General features: G+C 30.6%; 1 protein-coding gene across 1 annotated transcript in view; it reads left to right on the plus strand.

Moving 5' to 3' along the window:
• Window positions 1-16,992, plus strand: part of LOC106459083 (C2 domain-containing protein 5-like) — a gene marked incomplete at its 3' end in the record, with an annotated part of 49,924 nt that extends 32,932 nt beyond the window's left edge. Inside the window, exons 13-19 of the mRNA XM_022385495.1 lie at window positions 7,702-7,816; window positions 8,400-8,639; window positions 9,549-9,653; window positions 12,161-12,247; window positions 14,104-14,161; window positions 16,001-16,054; window positions 16,918-16,992. Coding sequence (XP_022241203.1) covers window positions 7,702-7,816; window positions 8,400-8,639; window positions 9,549-9,653; window positions 12,161-12,247; window positions 14,104-14,161; window positions 16,001-16,054; window positions 16,918-16,992 — 734 coding nt within the window. The remainder of the gene's footprint in view (window positions 1-7,701; window positions 7,817-8,399; window positions 8,640-9,548; window positions 9,654-12,160; window positions 12,248-14,103; window positions 14,162-16,000; window positions 16,055-16,917) is intronic.
• Between the last annotated feature and the right edge of the window lie 2,395 nt (window positions 16,993-19,387).

Genomic DNA, 19,387 nt, shown 5'->3' on the forward strand with positions numbered 1-19,387 from the left:
TTCCATCCAGTCACTCTTCTATCCAATTTGCTAACTTATCCTCCACATCTAGAGAGATAATTATTTTTTATAATCCTTTTATGCATCACATTGTCAAATGCTTTCTGAAAATCCAGATACACCAAATCTACACTCTTACCTTCATCTACGTAAGCAGTTACCTTTTCAAAGAATGTCAAAAGATTTGTAATGTAAGATTTTCCCTTAGTGAAACCATGTTGACTATCCAATAAAATTCCAAACTTTGTTAAATGGCTTTGCAAAGCATCTTTTATCAGACTTTCCAAAACTTTTCCACTGATGTAAGATTAATAGGTCATTATTTACTGGGACAATTTTTATCACCTTCCTTGAAAAGAGGAGTTACAATTAGCTAACTTCCAATCCTCTGGTACCTGCCTACTATTTATGGACTGACAAAAAAATAGTAGCAAGTGGCTCACATATCCAATCTTTAACCTCCTTCAAAACCCTTGGAGAAATATTATCTGGCCCAGGAGCCTTATCATTCTTTAAACTTCCCAATGTTTTCTTAATCAGCTCAGAATTAATGCAGTCATCTAGTTTGATCTTGTTTCTATCTATCAACTGTTCAAGATGTGGAATACTGCTTAAATCTTCATCAGTAAAAAACAAAGAAAAAGCAAAATTTAATAACCCAGCCATCTCATAATCATCAGATACAAACCTTCTTTATCATCTCTAAAGGGTACTAACCCCCATCCTAACATTTTGTTTACCTTTAATGTATTTAAAAGAGATCTTTACTCTTAATTTTTTCATTTTCTCATACTTTCTTTTTGATGTCCTAATTTCCTGTTTCACCAACTTTCTTGACCTGCTATAATCTTCCAAATCTCCTGTTATTAGATTTCATGAAATTAATTACACTTAAAAGTTTTCTCACCTCTAAGACACAAGCTTCTTTATTACCCGTTGACAGGTCCACTTCAGGCTGATCATCATCACTGCTCTCCGCATCATCACTCTTACCATTCATGTGTGACTCAGGAACAGGGTCCTGTTACAGAAAATTTAAAACAACAACAGTAAACATGGAGTGTAACATTAACTTTTCCATATTCAACAAAATATTCATGTAAAAATTATGAACTTCTGATCAGAACAATCTACTTACGTTGATCAAAACTAAAAATCAACCCAGTAATGAGTATAGTTAATATACTATTCTTGCATTCTCTGGTTACCATCACTACAAGTAATATCTACCATTAGCACTGTTTAAAGTACTAATGAATTTTTTTATTTTGGAATTAAAATTTTCAATGCTATAAGTTTACACAGAGGGTTGAGTACATTATCTTAAAATAATTTTGAATATGCAAATTAGCAATTCACCTGAAAACCACAGTTAATATAAAGCTGCAGTGGAACAGCAGGTATCAGACAAACATTCTGACATTGCTTGTATTCCTTAGATAGTTTTATGCTATCAAAAATTGATAGCTTTTGGGGAAAATATGTAACAGCTATTTCTGATGCATATAATCATGAACTCACATCTTCAAGATGTGTTCAGATTAGGGATTTAGGATTTCTAAAACAGGAGGAATATCCCTTGTGAATAATGGCATTGGAAAACAAAGGAATATGAATTAGCTGGAGAAACCAGTACCATTGGGAAAAAGACTTGCAACATGTTGTATCCCAGCCATAATATAACAGATAGAAGTCCATAAACATACAAGCCCATAGCAAAAACTGTCCACACGTCCCAGGCAACAGTATGCAACAAATCAAGAAGGATCTGTCTGGAAGTGAGGTCAACAAGTTATGGATTGACCAAAAAAAAAAGGTTTTCAGGGATCCTCCTGGTTAACCATCATGTACCTCATGCAGCTGTAGAATGAAATGGGTATTCATGCCATTCCACATGAAGACACACAGGCCAAATTGATGGCCATAGTGCCTATGCATATTTATGCAACTGGGAAACAGTCATCCTTGTACATTACATGGATTATGGAAACTATGCATGGAGGAGCAGAATGTTTTGGACATGGCATCCTTAAAATGAGCTTTTTGCAATGGAAACTATGCTGCAGGGCTATTGTCAGGATATACAGTCATCAGACATAGCATAACCAAACATGGCAAAACAGACTGTAATGACATGATGAGGTTCCAATATTGTTTTTTATACAACATACCGAGCTACTGTAGTTTTTGCAACTTTACTAACTTTTGCCATAATCTGTAAAGTCTTTCTGTTCCTACTGATATTGATTATTGTGATAATTTCAGGTCACAGTTGCATTGATAACAATAACTGATTGAAAACGTTAACCGATGAAATAAAAATTCAGTACTTACAGTAATGTTTATTGATATAGGTTAGCAAACATGTTACCTAAAAGTGTAAAAACTGGATTTTTTACATTTATTGACATATTTAAAAACAGTTAAAACTATAATTGGACAAATTCATTTAAAATTGACTGTCAACTATTTTTTCAGAGCAATTCATTAACAAAACTTTCTTGTTCATACTGTTTATGAAACTCGTCTGATTTGTGATGTATGCCAAGTTCCAAAATTCGAAGCATACTTTCGTGTTTCAGCACTTGTTGGAGGTTTATCAACTTTATGGGTTTGAGCTTCAGCTTCTTCTTCATCTCTCAATTCTGGGTCTGTCCGAATAACAGTCTGACAGAACATTAGTAAACCAAAGTTTTAATGCTGATTCGACCTAGTTATCTTTTCCACTGCGCTTTTTCTTACAGTTTAGGTTTTCTTTGTGTTTTGCTTCCTCTCAATGTCAGTTTAATTTTTAAAATTTTACACAAAAGAAGTTGGGAAATTTTTAATTGCACTGCTGCATTATGTTGCCTCATTTTTGGTAACTCATAATAGCGTTCTAAAATGACAACTTTTTCTTTAAGTGTTAGAGGGTTAACAAAAATTTAAATTTGTTGGAGCACCGTCTTTCATGCAGGAACAAAAACAACTGTACTGTAATTATGGAAAGGAAATGCAAGAGCCTAGAGGATCTAATGACAACTTAGCCTCACCATACTTTATGGTGAACCTTTCTCACGAAGGAATGAGAACAACTAATTATGGATAGGAAAAGCAAGAGCATAGGTGATTTTAATGACAACTTAGCCATGCCATATTTTATAATGAACCTTCCTCAGCTCGCTTGACCTTTAGATGGTTATGCTGATTAAAAGTGATAACAAAAAATGAAGTGCAGATTACAATAAACAATGTTTTTTCTATGTATTTTTATACATTTGGTCAGGACTTATTAATTCTGATAACATTATCCATGTTCACAATAAGTGGCATCCAGTGTATTAATTTTCCATTTTGGTAATTTTTACTTTTATGTAACTTAAATATTGCTTTTTGAATAATTTTGTCATTCATTTTAGGTTCTTTGATATTTTTCTATAAGTTTGAAAGTCGAATCACATGAATTTTAATTATTTTAATCCTAATTTTTATTTAATTTTGTGTAAAGACACTCCATGTTACATATAAGTTACTTTTCATTTAATACATGTTTATACATCTTGTATTAAAATAACTATTTTTATGTGTTGTGTTCAAGTTATAAAAAAATATATTTACTCTAACCTGAGTTAATTCTTTATGAATTATCCAGAATACTTTGGTAAAACTTTAAAATATTTTAGGTTGTTTTGTTTCATCAGCTTATAATTTATTTATGCATTTAGACAGGAACCGGTGCCTTTTTGACAGCTCTTCCAGCTCCTGTAATTCCTAGAATTATCAGTGGAAAAGTAAGTATTAACTGAATTGGAGGTTTTTTAGATACGTTTTCATACTCTCTTTTGAAGTTCCATGAAAGGAGTTTAACTGTAATATTTAGTTGAGAAAATACTATAAAGAAAACAAATTTTCATCATGGACGATGAAATATTACTTAGCTCATGTTTTGTAAAATGTTAGTGAAACAATTTAAATGCCAAATCAGTAGTTATGTTTAACTCTCTCCATGCAGGTTCGATCAATTTGACCGACCACGTGAGTTTTTGTACTTGTATAGAGTTTTTTATAGATTTGATACTACTAACTTTTGATATAGTGTATATATCTTCATGAAATTTGGCATTCTTTCAGTAAACATTGTAAATCTTTCACTTAAAAAAATCATATTTTTAGTGAAGTATTTTTCATAAACTAAAAAAAAAGATTTGTCCTTGAATATATCGAGTATTTGTTTTGAATAGTCTGTGTGCAAAGTAATTTTCATGTTAAGCTTAAAAATACTTATCTTCATATCAAAACTCTAAAACCTTCTAAATACATTTGAAATGTTTGTTTTCAGTAAAACTTTATATTTTGTCTGTTATTTTCTCTACCCTAACTCTCTACAAGGTTGGTCAATTTGATTGACCTTGTAACCACCAAAAAAAAAAGTTGAAATAAATCTAAATTACCCTTTTTTTCTTTCTAGAATGTCTTGAAATGTAGCGTGAAACCACATTCGTTTATCCTAAGTGGCTTTGCTTTAAACTCATAACAGTATTCATCTATTTATAATTATATTTTATTGTTTTATTGCCCTTTGAACCATGTCTAACTACTGTTCGTGCCATTACAAGTTCTAAATCGCTTGGGGGAATGGCTTGAGAAGTGGATTTCTGGGGAAGGTGGGGGTTTTGAGAACAATAGGGGTTAGGGTTTGAGAAACTGGGGCTTGGCATTGAAAGTTGAAAGTAAAACTTGAATGTTCTGTTGATGATTTTTTGGTTAAATGTAATAAATGTCAATTTTGTTTTTGTTTCTAATTGTCTGTTGTTTTGGGGGAGGGGCAAGGGGAGAACTCGGCCCCGGATGAAGCTTAGTGACCCAGTAATCGTCCAAATTTTACTACCTGTGCATCCCTCGTTATGATTGAGAATACATTTCTTTATCGAAACATATTCACATTTCCTTTGTGTAAATTCTAAAACTTCCTAATAAATACCAAATTTGTTTTTCAGTAAAACTATATTTTATCTGTGATTTTCTCTACCCTAACTCTATATGGATATGGTCAATTTGACCAATCCTGAAACCACTATAAAAAAATTAAATAAATCTAAATTACCCTTTTTACTTTCTAGAATGACTGCAGATTGTAACCAAAAACTACAATTATATATCCTAAATGACTTAAAGCTACATCTGTTTATACTTAATTTTATTGCTTTATTGCATATTATGATTTTATTTCCATTTTGTTTGAAGCAGAATTATTTGTTTTCGCATAATTTCAAATAACTTAGGATCAAATGGGCAAATGATTTTGAGAAACTGAGCTCACGTTTTTGTTAATAAAATATAGTACATTTTTTGTTATGTATTTATTAGATAGTGATAACATCTATTTTTAACCCTTTCACTTGAGTTGGAAACACACATGAATAGGCAACTAGCAGCTATCTACCACCAAGTATTTTGACTGAATACTATTTTCTTTTTATGAAATGTTATAGTATTGTTTCTTGATCATATAAGAGGTACTAAAACTTATTATTGATATAGTAATTCCTAATAATGTTCAACTGTTTGCTTTTGAGTTTTTATTTAGGTTTAAGTTTGTAACATAGTAGTTATTTTTAAGCTTAAAATCATACTTAGTTTCTAATGTAAAATGCTTCACCTCAGATGTCATTGTAATTATAATTTTCTAGGGGACTGATAGCAGTAAGCTACATGAGGTACAGATGATGGTACAAGAAGCTGTACAAAGAAACAGGGAAACATATGATATCAAGTCCCATACTATTGTAAGTATTTATAAAGTCTACTGTGTTTTAAGTCTTAAGCCTATGGTAGCATTCAAAAATGTCTTTGATTAGGCTTAGCTCAATTTAGATAAAAAACACATTTTTGCCAATTATATTATTTCATCTCACCCAGGATTACATAATAATTTCCCATTCTTTGTTTTCATATCTATTTCATTTTCATTAATGTATTATCAACCAAATTTTCATAATGGTATAATAGGTTTTTGAATGTCATACAGCTTTTATAATTGAAATTTTCAGTCAGTTTAACTGTTCACTTAATAAGGTAAACTGTGATGTTTGTCACTTTGTAAGTGAAATTATTTAAGAATTTCCAATATCATTGAGAACTTATGACATACATGCTGTATAGAAAAATAAAGGTATTGTTTAATAGAGGTAGATGTACTTCTTGTCACAAATGTCATTATGATTTCTTTGATTGTATTTTCTTGCTCCTAATGTCATTTTTGCAATGTTTAATGAAGTTTAAAAAGCTTTCCATGCCTGCATACATATTACTCTTTTGATTATATAGATATTTGATTGTAATTTTTATTTTTGTGAAACAATATACACTGGATGTCCAGACCTCCTGGTTTGGCATCACAATCCACTCAAACACAAGAGCAATTTCAACCTTACCAATGAGGATACTCTATCAGGGTGGAGTGCAAATTTTGGCATTGGTGACTACCTTATGGGGTGAGGTTTGGTGAAGTCTCATCTTAGAAGCTTCGCATCAGTATGGGAGACATTCACCCCATATCATTCGGTCATTCAAGTTCTCAGGAGCAGATTGATCATTCATTTCACGTCTCCTCCTCCTCAGTCTCTCATACCAGTTGTCTTTCCACTACCTTTTACTCCCAACCACCGAGCTCAAGCCATCCAGGATCTTTACACAAAGAGGCCAAAGAGTGTGCCACCTCCTCTCCCAAGTGTTTTTATTCTTGGCGACCAGTCATCAACCTTTTTTGTCTCAGTCACATCCTCTAGCCTCTTTGGTTTTCAGTGGAGTTGTTTCTTGCCTTTCAGTGGCTCTTTTCATCCGGATTATCGATGACAAAATTCAACTTTGCAGATGCAAAACTTCCTATCCCAATCACCAAGTCTTCAAGGCGTTATCTCCATTTCATGCATGACAACCAGGTTTTTCAGTTTCATACTCTATCATTTGGACTTGCAATCTGCTCCATACATTTTTTGCCAGATTGTCAGAACTTTTTCATGGCATCTTTACCATGCCATCACCAGATTGATATTTTGAAACATAATGATGAGGTTTTGACTCTCACATTAGGCCAGAAAGGTTAGATACAAAGAATATAATTTAAAACTTGTTAAATAAAAGGACATTCATGATACCTTCATTGTAGAAATAATTTTATGTTTTTCAGATAACTGGGTCATTAATTTTGTTTTTAGGAGTTGTAGTGGGATATAACAGTGGATTAGAATTTTTATTTTGAAAATGCCTTCCTTTTCAGAATTATTTCAAAATGTATTTTGTATTTATGTAAATTTTTCCCTTTTAGTAAACCTTAAAATCATTAAATATTTTTTAAAAGATTTGATGCATGAAAGCAATTAATTACACTATTTTTGCTGTTTTTTCTGAGAGTTTCTTGCCTCACAACTTAAATTTTCAAAATATCAGTAACAATATCTCATATAGACTGCTATTGGTACTGTTTTCTCTAAATGTCTATTATGTGTACATTCTAGTTTACTCACTGTCTTGTGTTTCTTAGATTGGTTAAATTTTATGGCACAAATTAGGGTCTTCTACAGATTTTCCTAATACTTCAGTTTTGAGTAATTTTTACTTATGTTTCATTTTTGGGTAATGGATCAAAGTTTATTTGTATTGATTGGATACATGTTAAGAATGTTTATGGTTTATATTCTGAGCACTTATTCTGCTTCACAGATGAACCAGAAACAAGGGATGCTTGGTGGACTGAACTACGAAAAGAGGTCCGATCTCACACCAGAGCTCTGGGATGTAATATTGTCCTTGGCTATTGTGAATCGGCAGAGATCTAGTATGTACAAAGATACATAATTTGTAGGCACTACTAATGTGTAGTGTTTTTTGTAAAAAGTCTATAAAATATTGACTTGATGGAATATCTTGAAATTTAGGCTTTAAACCAGTTTAGGAATTAGGAAAAGTTTCTTTTGTATTAGAGGTATTTTCTCTCATTATTTAAAAATTTATTTTTGGAGTTATTTGTTGATATATTAGTTATAAACTTGTCAGCTATGCACTGTGAATTTGATTTTACATAAGAATGCAATTGATGCTGTAAATTTTCTCAATATACTTTATGCTTTTTTTTAACATTAAACTTTTTTGGATTTTTCTTAAAAAAAAGGAAGAAAAAAAAAAGAGATGCTTTACCATTTTATTATTTGTTGTGAAGCTAAAGCTTCTAAATTAACTAATGTCTTGATGTAAGACACTTCATAAACGAAACATAAACATAGGTTTCCAATCATATTTTTTGCTATGTTAGGAAAATTTTCTTGTCTTTTGTCATAACTTTTATTTGCAATCTCCGACCAATTATATTACATAAGTTTAATATTTATTCTTGTGTTGATTAATTTCCAATTTGCGAGCAGCGATGAGGTGTGTATCCTGTCAGCATCAGGAACAGCTGCTGTGCTCAACACAAATATGTCTAATGAACACGATGGAACATCCACTCTGGGTTACACTCTAAACCCTAGACCTTGTACTGTAGTAACAAACACTCAACGAGACTGGGAAAAGGAAAGAGAGACAGCCAAAGATAAAGAGAAACCTCTGAAAGTTGATATAAACTTGGCCAATCAGGTCAGAGTATCACATAATGGAGATTGGTAAGTATTCCGAAATGATGGTCATGTAAAACATTCTTTTTAATCTTTCTTTCTGGGAATAGTTAAAGCTAGGATTATTTATTGTATCTTGGGAATAGGATTAAAAAACAAACAATAGTGTTAATGTTATCTTTGAAGTTAGTAAGAACTTTTACCCATATTCCTATTTTACCTGGATTTTTGCTGAAAGTTCTGTGCAAACAAGTTTTCAGAATTATTTTGCCATTGAAATAACATAACTTAATCATTAATGGTTAGATTTTTTTTAATCAATTAATTATTTAAGAAAAAAAAAGTAAGACAATATTATTATTCTGTGTTTTCTGCTAACTTTAACTAATAAAGGTTAAAGGTCATGTCATTATAAGAGGGCTTTTAAGTGACTCAATAACCAAAATGTCACATGAACAAGTTTTAATCAAACTGTAAGATACAATTTACTATAAATTAAGTAACATTTGTTTTATCCTTTGATTTATTAACCGAATATGTTCTTGTGGATTAAGTAGGAGCTGAAAGAGTTATATTAACCATTTTTGTTAGGAATTTGAGTCTTGGCAGTTTCATATGAAGTCATTTTTGAAAACTTATTTTGGGTTGAAAACAGATATATAACTGTTGACATAGATTTTAGTTTTAGAAAAACATTTTATATTCTTTAGCAGATTGAAATTCCTTTAAAATTTGTACTGTGAGAAGTGTATCAATTGACATTTACTGATAGTTTATAGATTTGAAGAATATGTGGTGTTTATAAAACAAAGTAGAAGACTACATCACGTAATTAGGGTTAATGTTTTCTCTAATTCTTGTTAGATTATGTTTTTACTACTACATGTTTTTTAAGTAAATGGAAAATAAATCATGGAATGCTTAAATCTGCTTACAGTTTGTATTTCTTATCTTTAGGAATGAAGACTCAGTTAGTCATGCTGCCTGCAGTCTGTGTCATATACCATACAGTGAGTCAAGTGTTCCCTTTCCTGTGAACTTGACACGGTGCATTGTGTGCAGGTAATGTCTTTTACTTCAAAACTTCATAACCATTTTGTTACATATTTCTTTAAATTGTGGGCGTTACTGACTGAAAGTTTTGAGTTTCCTGACGTTTTCTACTATATTATTTATAACCAGTGAAAAAAAGCCAAGGTTTTAATGTATCAAATGACATATTATATTGCATTGTTTTATGTACAGAGTATTGTTTATTTCGCCTCCAGTTGGAAAACTTCTCTTGCAATGTTCAGAATTAACAAGCTTAGCTAAATTCTTAAAGCCTCTTATGCCATAGTTAAAAAGCCAGATAAATTATGATAGCTGTAGGACATTCTTTACTTTGCATGTTTTTACTTTGTATTCCTGTGTGCAATATTCAATTAAATAAAAATCGTTTAGTGAACTAGTGTCATTATTATTTAAAAGTAGACTTAAGTATAGTTGGCAATTGAAAACATGAGGTCACAGGTAAGTGATATACATTTCTTGTTTTCATGTATATTCTTCATTTATTATTATAAAAGTAACTAAAATGGAAAAATTAGAAATTTATAAGGTATTAATAATAAACATTTACAAGGTGTGCTCTCAAGCAGTTCATTCATAATGTCATTTAATAATGTAGTGTGAGCTATGCATTTGTCTAATGATTTACAACCTATGTGGTGGTATTAGTAGTTAGACGTGGGTCAAAGGATAATGAAACAATAAAATTATGTATAAACAGATGTATACTCTTATGATCTTTAAGCTATTTAGGATAATAAATAGTAGTTTCATGTTACAATTTGCAGTCATTCTAGAGAGAAAAAAAGATAATTTAGATTTGTTTTGTATTTTTTTATGGTGGTTATAAGGTTGGTCAAATTGACCTAATACGTGTGGATTTATGATAAAGAAAATAACAGATAAAATATAAAGTTTTAACAAAAAAAACACTTGATATTTATTTAAGAGTGTTTAGAGATTACACAAATGAAAGTTTGAAATTTGACAATTTTGGGTTGAAGAAAAGTATTTTTTTACCTTAACATAAAAATCACTTTGCACTTGGAGCAGTCAACACTATTAACTCTATATTTTCACAGACAAATTTTAGTAAAAATACTTTTGTGCACAAACAAATCAGATTTTTTGTGTACAGAAGATTTGTAATGTTTACTGAAAACTTAACAGGTATCAACCCTGATAGCTACTATAGGGTTACGAGGTCGGTCACATTGATCAAATCCCATTGTGAGGGGGTTTAATAATGCAGTATATTTATTAGTTCAAAGAAATCTTTTTATCAATAAAGTGATTCGGTTTATCCAGCTTATTAGTTGTTATATGTAGTTTCCAGTGTGTGTTCTGTGTACAGGTGTTATAATTTTGTGTTCAGAAAAAGTTAACTTTTTCACAGAATTTATCAAGTTTTATTTATGTACGTTTAGTACCAGATCTCTCTCTCTTTTTTTTCTCATAAAAAAATCTGTTTGCATTTGGAATAGCCTTGGAAGATTTAGAAAAATGTTTCATATTTTTTGAAAATATGATGAACTGCACTTTGCTTTTGAAGTATTGAATTAAAAAAATGAAATGGTTAGAAATCTTGAATATGAAGAAAAGATCATTTGAGTGTATAACTTATTTAACTGGAGCTACTTTGAGTACCATTGCTTATTGAAGAGGACATGGCAGGGCTTTTCTTGTATTACAAATAACTTCAACCCAAAATGTTTTAAACAAGTCATTCATTTATACACATGATTTTCATCAGTGTTTAATAATGCTTGTATCCCCATTTAATTTGGGACAGTAAATAATAATAATGCAGAATGTGTGGTTTGTTATAGTTGTTTTTTGGGTGTAGCCAAGAAGATACATAATATTAATAGTTGAATACTGAGAAACATATGCCTTAAAAAGTGTAGTATAATAAAATGCTATTAACAGACATTTCAGTGAGTAGTAATATATGTTAAACCTCATTTTGGACATGTTAGCATTGTAATTCATTGTGTGCCTCATCTGTTAATGAAACGTGGCTTACAGTGCATAAAGCATAGTTACTAATGAAATAATTATTATACTTTTAATTAATAACGACTTTTATCATCATAAGTCTAAAACACTTCTGTAATTATTCTCAGACGTCTTTCTTTTGAACTTTAAAACTGATATTCAGTTTCAATTGAGACTCAGTGATAAAGCAGGAATCCCAAGTTTCAAAATGGAAAGCTCAAGGGGTATGTTGTAAACTGCTCTTTTAGATAGCAGAATATAGGATTGTATTACACTTGTACATCAGAATTTCAAGCTGATATTTGTTACCATGTTATGTTCTCTCCCCTTTTTTTTTGACAACATTCAAGAAAGTGTGTTAAAAAAAGTAACCTGTGTGTTTATTTGCAATTAATCATTTGAGAGTGGTCTATCCTTTTAAGGTTTTTTTCATGGTTATAAAATTCCTAAATTTTTGATAATTAATCAGTGTATTATGCTGTAGCAATTCAGAAACAAATTTTGAATGAATATGTTTACAGAAGGCACAAAGTTCCAGATATCTTGCTGATGACCATTGAACCACCAAGTGTCCCAGTCTGTGGTAAAGGCTGCCTTATACAAGCTAGGTAGGTACTTTATGGTTTAATTTTCTGGTGTTAATTTCTTTGTTTTCTAGCCAGCAAATGTACATCAATGCAGTAATTTACAATTCATCACATAGTAAGGATACTGTTCTGTTTTTGCTATCTGATTAAAGTATTTAATTGTTTAGTGTGTGTTTGTGTATGCGTGTGTGTGTAATTTTTGCTACCAAATCTACCCCAAAAGGATCACTAAACAAAGTAGCAAAGTTCAATAAAGAAAATGGAGGGGACATATAAAGTAAGGTTTTGATGTGATGATAATCTTTTTTTTTGTATTGGCAAAATTCTTTACATTTTGTGTTCTCAAACCTTTTAAGCAGTAATCCCTTTTCTTCTTGTACAAAGTACTTGATGACCCCTTCCCATACATACCAGTAAATATAACAACAAAAAAACGTGTACAACATGCCACTATCACGAAATATTAAAAATTGTAGTGTACCACAGGTTAGAACAAACATGCATGTAACTATACAGTAATGTTAATTTTATTTGAAATACTGCTTTCCTATTATTGAGAAAGATTCTCGCACACCTCAGGATATATTCTACACCCCACAGTTTGAGAACTACTGCTGTGGTGTTTTGAGCTGACTTTTACTCACCACAGTGAATCTACATTTATACCTAATTTGAATAATATAGCACAGGTAATACTAATTTATTCTTCTGAATTATTCAGTAAACCCATTGTTTAAAATATTGAAAATAAATATTTGACTGTTAATTTGACACTGAATTATATTAGTTTTAGGGAATTCCACCTTCATAAGGAACTGTGGACAAGGACAAATTAAAAGAACAATATTAGGCTCCATAAAATGGTGATGGAGAATATATTATATGTATTATGCTTAGAGTTGTTTTTTACTCACCACAGTGAACCTGTATTTATATAGGATTTGAAAAATACATAGCATTAATTATACTAATTATTCTTCTGAATTATTCAGTGGCCAAGTTATTGAAAATATTAAAAATAAATATGAAGCCTTGTCTATCATTGAATTTACCACTTGTCACTGAGATATATAAATACAGGTTCACTGTGGTAAGTAAAAGACAAGACACTATACATGAAATATATGCTCCACCATTACATAAAGCCTAGTCATATTTTTTTGATCTGCCCTTGTCCAGAATTACTGATGAGAGGTAGACTTCCCCCCCAAAACCAGTAAAACATGATGAAAGGTGATAAATCAGCTGATAGATTGGGCTTCATATTTATTTTTAGTAAATGAAAATCAGATTTAAAAAAAAAACATTTGAAAAGATTTAATACAATAGGTATCATAGCTTCTGGGAAACTGTAAAATGGGCAAGACAGACTTAATTGATGGCTTAGTGAACTTGCTCTCAGGAACATGTTGAAAAACTTTCTGAAGTTCCTTGAATCATATTATTTTTATTTTAGTGCACAGTGCAGTTGAGTATATAATACTAATCTTTATACAACTTAGAAATAACTCATTAATAAACTATACAATTAATATAACATATAAACTCAAGTTTGTTTAGCTTAATGATGTAATATAAGTTGGAAGTATGTGTGAACCTAAAGTATACATATATTTGTATACATACACGATCCTTAATAAGATTTTCAATGAAACATGAATAAAAATTAAATTAAAAACGCATGTATAAAAATAATCCTACATTGATATTTCATATTAAACACTGCTGTAAAAAAAATCAAATTAAAATATAATAAATAAAAGATTAATGGAAAAGTGTATATTTTATTTACCAACTTTTTACCATAAAACAAGAGCAGTTATTATCTAAATTTAACTATATTTATTTTAATGAATTTGAAAATTTTCTTTTGTTAGGGTTTGCAGAGTGAAAAAAGATGGGAGTGCTGAGCAGAATGCCAAAGAAATCAGTGATGTACATAACTTTCTGATTTATTGTATATTTTTTGAATCACAGCTAACTGTATTGAAAATGTTTTTATTGGAATGATTCCCAAAGACAAGTAATTTACCCTAAAGTTTATATTAATATAAAAGTCTGTCATATGTATACAGTATTGGAAAGAATTATAGAAATTGTGAGTAAAAATGATATAAAAGGCAAATTTCATTGTGTGAAAATGAAAATGAACCAGAGTGCAATTACGTGTTGATAGCTCAAACTGTGATTGGTTGTCAGCCAAACAATCAGAAAGTATCACACCCGTATAAAGCCTATAAAAGTTCAGACAATTATACTATTCTCAATAGTGTAGCAGTAGTAACGTGAATCCATTCATGGCTCTCAGCATTGAAATACTGCATTTCAGGTGTGTGTAGAAATCAAGGATTCCTTATGTTGTTGATGAATTAGAGAAAGACTCCATGTTTCAGTAGGAGGTGTATGCAAGACTGAAGAGATACTTTAAACGAGCACTGTCAATAATACAAGTGGTTGAGGAGGAGAACCAGAACTCTTCAAAAGTGATGTTAAGTATCTTTCAGCATGTTCTGTACAAGACAGGTGATGGTTGAGTACAGATCTTACCAATGAATACAGGCAACAATGTTTTCTTAAGAACAATAAAATCCACCTTTAGCAGAAAGTGTTCTCAATAGATGTGTAGCTACTTGAAAACTGCTGCTGCTGAGAAAATATAACTAAACTAAAAGATTGATATTGGATCATAAATGTTAGAATGAGTGAACACTTGGAGATAAGTGCTTTTTACTGGTGAATATAAGTTTGAATTATTTGGCAATCAATGACAACTTTTTTGATGGTAAAAAGAGAATGGTATAATCAATGTACAATGTCTTCAAGTCATGTTGGGTGTCAGTACAAGTTTGTAGCTGCATCTTAGTCAGTGGTGTTGGATATCTTCACAAGACTAATGGCAGCCTGACTGCTGTCAGGTACATGCAGATTCTGATCTATCACTCTATTCCCTTATGAATCATTGTGCAAGGATTCATCTTCCAGTAAGACAGTGATCCCAAGCATACGTGAAATTTGGTAAAACTATCCTGGCAGTAACAAGGTCAATGGAACACTCAAAACCATGACTTGGCCTTGAGGTTGTATGGGCTTATTTAAAAACTGAAAAGGTCGAAAGGTAACCAAACAACCTGGCTGAACTGTGGGGTCTAATACATGACACTTGAAATAATATTTTCACAACTGGACATTGAGAAACTGTATGGTAGCATGGAAACAAGGTATGATACGCTGTGTAGAGCAAATGGTGCACATACAAAATATTAGTGAATTGCACAGCTTATTTGCTTTTATTTTGTATCTTCTGTGAAAATGTTTTGTGTCATTAATAAATTAATCACCTTATAGTCTTTACTTGTTTGTGACTCTGTATATGTATCACTTGTGTTTCCACAGTTATTTACATTATTGTACATGTTGTATGTATGCAAAAAAGCATATTAGGTATATATATAATACTTGTCGAACAAAGAAAATTTGTCAATGCTACCAAAAAATAGAAATAACTAGAAGATGTGCAATAATTTGATTAAGAACCTATGATTTCAATGCTCAGAAAGAAATTTTTAAAGGCTAATATTTTTCTTTGGTTCATCTTGTAAAATTGTTTTAAAATGATTTGATACTAATAGCTTTAACCTGTACCATATGATTTGAAATTATGTTGTTTTTTGTGATTAAATCTTATAACAGTAACAAGCATTTTGATTGTTCACATAAAATTTTGTTACAGAATAGAATTGTATAAACAGTTAAATGTATGATAATATTTTTCAGAGCCTTCCATTTTTGGAGTATGAATTGCATCATCAGCTAGTTAATAAATTAAAGGTAAGAGTGTGTATTAGTAGATATAATGTTTAAAATGATTAGAATAAGTAATGATGGATGATAATAAATTAAAGGTAAGAGTGTGTATTAGTAGATATAATGTTTAAAATGATTAGAATAAGTAATGATGGATGATAATAAATTAAAGGTAAGAGTGTGTATTAGTAGATATAATGTTTAAAATGATTGGAATAAGTAACGATGGATGATAATAAATTAAAGGTAAGAGTGTGTATTAGTAGATATAATGTTTAAAATGATTAGAATAAGTAATGATGGATGATTTAAAAGCATTCAGAATAATTCAAAGTATTATGGATTAAAATATGTTTTTACCTTCAAACAAGGAGTGTAATTATATGTAGCTTGATTCTGATTTATTTGTACTTGTGTGGTAAGTCATGACTGTTTTAATTTTGGATAATATTGCAACATTTTAAGACTTAATCGCTATTGTATTCGAGTAAACTAACTATTTATTTATTTCAGTATAATAATCAGTTTTGTATCTTCAGAAATTTAAAGAAAAAAGAATATACTAGAAACATACTCTTTCTTTAATTTGTAGATTGTCAAGAGTCTCAACCAGTAACTGCTGTTTATTTCTGAGAGCTACATATTCTACAAAATAACTACATAGTTAATATACAATTTCCATCCGCATTACATAGACTTGCAAATGGTTAAAATACTGACAAGTGTTTTGTGTGTGGTATATTTGAGATAAACTGTTTTGAAAATATAGTAATTTACAGTAATATGTCGATTTAATCTTAGAACCAAGTTTTGAAGCCATAGAAAGTAATTTTTTTGTATTTGTTTGATTAGTATCTAGTATAATGGTATGATCTTTTTGGTCACAGGTGAAGGGGATGAATGGTCTTTTTGGTCTTAAAGTACAGGTGTCAGTAGGAGAAAAGATGCTAGTTGGTGTAGCAGTAAGTTTGTTTTTTCTTTGCGTAAAATGATTTATGCTTAATAACCACGTAGCACTACTTTCATTTTGTACCAGGTGAAAACTCATACTTCACATATGATACATTTTTGTGCCTCTGATATTTTGTATTTGACTGCACAACATTTAAAGTAATTCAAACAGTTAAGTGACCTGCCTAATAACCTCATACTCGCATATGAGGTTAGGTATGTAAAGTTCTGAACAAATTTGATGGTCATGCAGAGCATCTCAGTGACTGCAATGTTAAACCTATTTCACAACGTGTGATACCCACCTAACACATAGGTGTGATCAAAAATGACAAATTGATTGACTTGTTTAGTTAGAGACACTAGATCTAGTGATGATTACAAAACCCGGGTGTGTGGGGCAGTACTAAAACTCAAGAGGGTGAGTGATGGTACAGGCACTCTTAAAGCGTATATAAATAAATTAAGAAATTCATACACAGAACCTTAACATATAAACACTGCTATCTGAGATGAGGCTATGAGGGATGACAGATCCATTCCCCAAATACCTTTCCCTTTGCAATGCATAATACTATCTACAACCACCTCTCCCTTGAGTATAGAATAATAACATGCAAAAAGCAGACAATGTCCCATAACTATCAGAATTTTTCTGGCTTTCTAACAATGCAACAAGAGCCATTACAACTTCATCCACACTACTCTATATGTTTTCCATGGGATTGAAGCTTATACTAAAAGAGAAATTGATAATTCTCTGTGTAGAAAACAATATAATATGTTATTTGATAGTTGAAAACCTTGGCTTTTTATTGGTTATAAATAACTTTGGTTCATTATTTAATGAAATAAAAATCATTTAGTACATTACTACCATTAGTATAAAAAAGTAGGGTTAAGTGTTATTAACAGCAAGAAAAAAAAAGAAGACCCAGGTAAGTACTTTATTTCTTGTTTTTCAGGTCTATTTTTTATTTATTATTATAAAAGTAACTAAAATATAAAAATAGGAAAAATACGGATCTTTTTAAGTTATTTAAGACTAGATTAGCTAAAATATGTAATAATAATAATATAATTAAAATGGTTCCCGAGGCACGCAAGCGAGAAGCTCAATGGTAATGCAATTCGATAGCGTAACATGAGCTCCACATTCCACAAGTCATTTACAACTTATAAGGACACAAATAGTAGATTGACACAGTGCAAAGGACGATAAAAACAATTAATTTTAAGTATAAATAAATGTATACTGTTACAAGTTTAAAAGCTACTTAGGATAAATGAATGTAGTTTCATGTTACAATTTGAAGTCATTCTAGAAAGAAAAAAGGATAATTTAGATTTATTTTGATTTTTTTTTTGGTGGTAATGTGGTTGGTCAATTTGACCAACCTTCCACTGAGTTAGGGTGGAGAAAATAATAGATCAAACATAAAGCTTTACTGAAAACAAACATTTGAAATGTATTTAGGAGGTGTTAGAGATTACAAAAAACCAAATATGAGGTTTTCGAGATGAAGAAAAGTATTTTTAATCTTAAGATGAAAATCACTTTGCACATGGACTACTCAAAATAAATACTTGATATATTCACAGATAAATATTTTTTTTAGTTTATTTAAAATGCTTCACAAAAAAAAAAAATTTTATTAATGTTTACTGAAAGACTACCAAATTTCATGAAGATGTACATACTATATTAAAAGTTAGTAGTATCAAATCTATAAAGACTTTATACGAGTACAGAGAGGTCATGTGGTCGGTCAAATTGATTGAGCCCATGTTGAGAGAGTTCACAGATCATGCTACAATACATTGTTATTGAAGTTTTCTTTAGTAAGAGAATTTAAAAAAATTTATAAGCATTTTTTATGAAAAGTGATACCCTTGTATATTTACCTTTCCCAGTCAAATTCTTTGCCTTTGCCATCACAATTAATAAATCACAGAGCCAGAGATTTTTTTTCTGTATACACATAAAAGCTACTCTGTCTGTAATACTCCCTTTGTTGATAACATTCATAATGGCTGTGTGATTAATCTCAAGCAGAACTTTTGTGTTCAAATCCCAGTCATGTGGGGGTTTATTACCACTTCATTTAATTAACTCATCATACTTAAGAGGAAAGTCATATAATATTAGGAGAAAAACACAATAACTTGATACATTCAATTAGAGATTTGAATTATTTGTTAATGTTTGATTACAAAGAATAAGTGTCATAGTGGTTATAGCACTCAACTATAATGTGGAAATCTTATGTTAAAATCCCAGTAGAGTCAGAATGTTGCTAATTTTTTAAAATACTTATTAAAATACTTATTAACGAGATTCCCACTGTTCCTATCTACTATCTGGCGAAACCACAGCCAAGGGAACGGGCTTGGAAAAATCAGCCA

The sequence above is a fragment of the Limulus polyphemus genome, unplaced genomic scaffold (genome assembly GCF_000517525.1).
Source record: "Limulus polyphemus unplaced genomic scaffold, Limulus_polyphemus-2.1.2 Scaffold556, whole genome shotgun sequence".
In the NCBI taxonomy this organism is placed as follows: Eukaryota; Metazoa; Arthropoda; class Merostomata; order Xiphosura; family Limulidae; genus Limulus; species Limulus polyphemus.